Source organism: Buceros rhinoceros, unplaced genomic scaffold (assembly GCF_000710305.1).
Source record: "Buceros rhinoceros silvestris isolate BGI_N320 unplaced genomic scaffold, ASM71030v1 scaffold21144, whole genome shotgun sequence".
NCBI classification, from domain to species: Eukaryota; Metazoa; Chordata; class Aves; order Bucerotiformes; family Bucerotidae; genus Buceros; species Buceros rhinoceros.
Window position 1 is genome coordinate 1 of NW_010408011.1, and position 1,202 is coordinate 1,202.

A 1,202-nucleotide genomic window follows, 5' to 3' on the forward strand; every position below is an offset into this window, starting at 1 on the left:
GGCGGGACCGTGGGCAGGAGCTGCAGCAGCAGGGCTGGCGCTATGGGGGCTTTTGGGGAGGGGGTCTGGCTGCTCCTCGATGATGCTGAACTCATCCAGAGGGAGCGTGGATATCTGGGTGTCGTCGTGGGTGGCCGGTGGGCTGTGAGCCGACTGGAGAGAGAGAAGAGGACAGACAATGCAGTGACCGATGGTCTTAGACATGCACTCATGTCAGCGTATCGCCGGCAAGCTCCCATCCCACTGGACTTACCGTTATTCCATTGTCCTGCTGCTCCTGGGATGGGGATGCTGGGAATAACCTCTCCAGCTCGTTCATATCCAGCTGCTTTCCATTCAGGTCCCGGTCATCCCTGTCCCTGCGAGCGGCCCCGTTCAGGACGAGGCCCGCGGCACTCCGCTGGCTCCTGGGGATCTGTGGGGTTGACAGCTGCTCCTGCACATTTTTGCACATCAGCAACCTGAAACACAAAGAGGTGGAGCCTGAGGGTGCGCAAAGCTGGTGCCTCCCCTCCCGTCCTTCCCCCAGGCCTGAGTCTGCCTTATCCTGTGCTACGTTTCTTCACTCCTTAGAGCCTTCCCAGAAACTCACGTTTGTTTCCCTTTGCCATGAAAGTGCTTTGCTTTACAGGGAGGGTCAAGGTTTGCCAGAGTAGAAATAGCAATGCTCCCAGGAAGTACCAGGTCCCTTGATGGGGACCGACACTGATGGGATGTATTCAGAGAAGCCCACTGGGTCTGTGTGTCTGGGAGGGAGGCAGGAGCTGTGCTGCAAGTGGCACCCAGTGTTTACAGGAGCACGCTGTGGGATGTGAGATGTGCACGGGGCGTGTGATGACGGGAGCCTGTCATCACTCCTAGAAAGACATTGAGGGGCTGGAGTGTGTCCAGAGAAGGGCAACGGAGCTGGGGCAGGGTCTGGAGCACAATGTGCTGAGGAGCAGCTGAGGGACCTGGGGGTGGGTTGAGCCTGGAGAAAAGGAGGCTCCGGGGAGACCTTCTGGCTCTGAACAGGAGGTTGGAGCAATGGGAGGGTCGGGCTCTTCTCTCCAGGAACAAGCGACAGGACAAGAGGAACCGGCCTCCAGTTGCACCAGGGGAGGTTGAGGTTGTCCCTGAGGAGCCGTTTCTGTCCCGCTGGGGTTGTGCAGGGCTGGCGCAGGCTGCCCAGGGCAGTGGTGGAGTCCCCATCCCTGGAGGGG

General features: G+C 59.7%; 1 protein-coding gene across 1 annotated transcript in view; it reads right to left on the minus strand.

Moving 5' to 3' along the window:
* Positions 1 to 6: 6 nt before the first annotated feature.
* The window catches only part of IGDCC3 (immunoglobulin superfamily, DCC subclass, member 3), a gene marked incomplete at both ends in the record, with an annotated part of 88,548 nt that continues 87,352 nt past the window's right edge, over positions 7 to 1,202 (minus strand). The window contains 2 exons of the mRNA XM_010134734.1: positions 7 to 153; positions 254 to 461. Of these exons, the coding sequence (XP_010133036.1) occupies positions 7 to 153; positions 254 to 461 (355 nt within the window). The remainder of the gene's footprint in view (positions 154 to 253; positions 462 to 1,202) is intronic.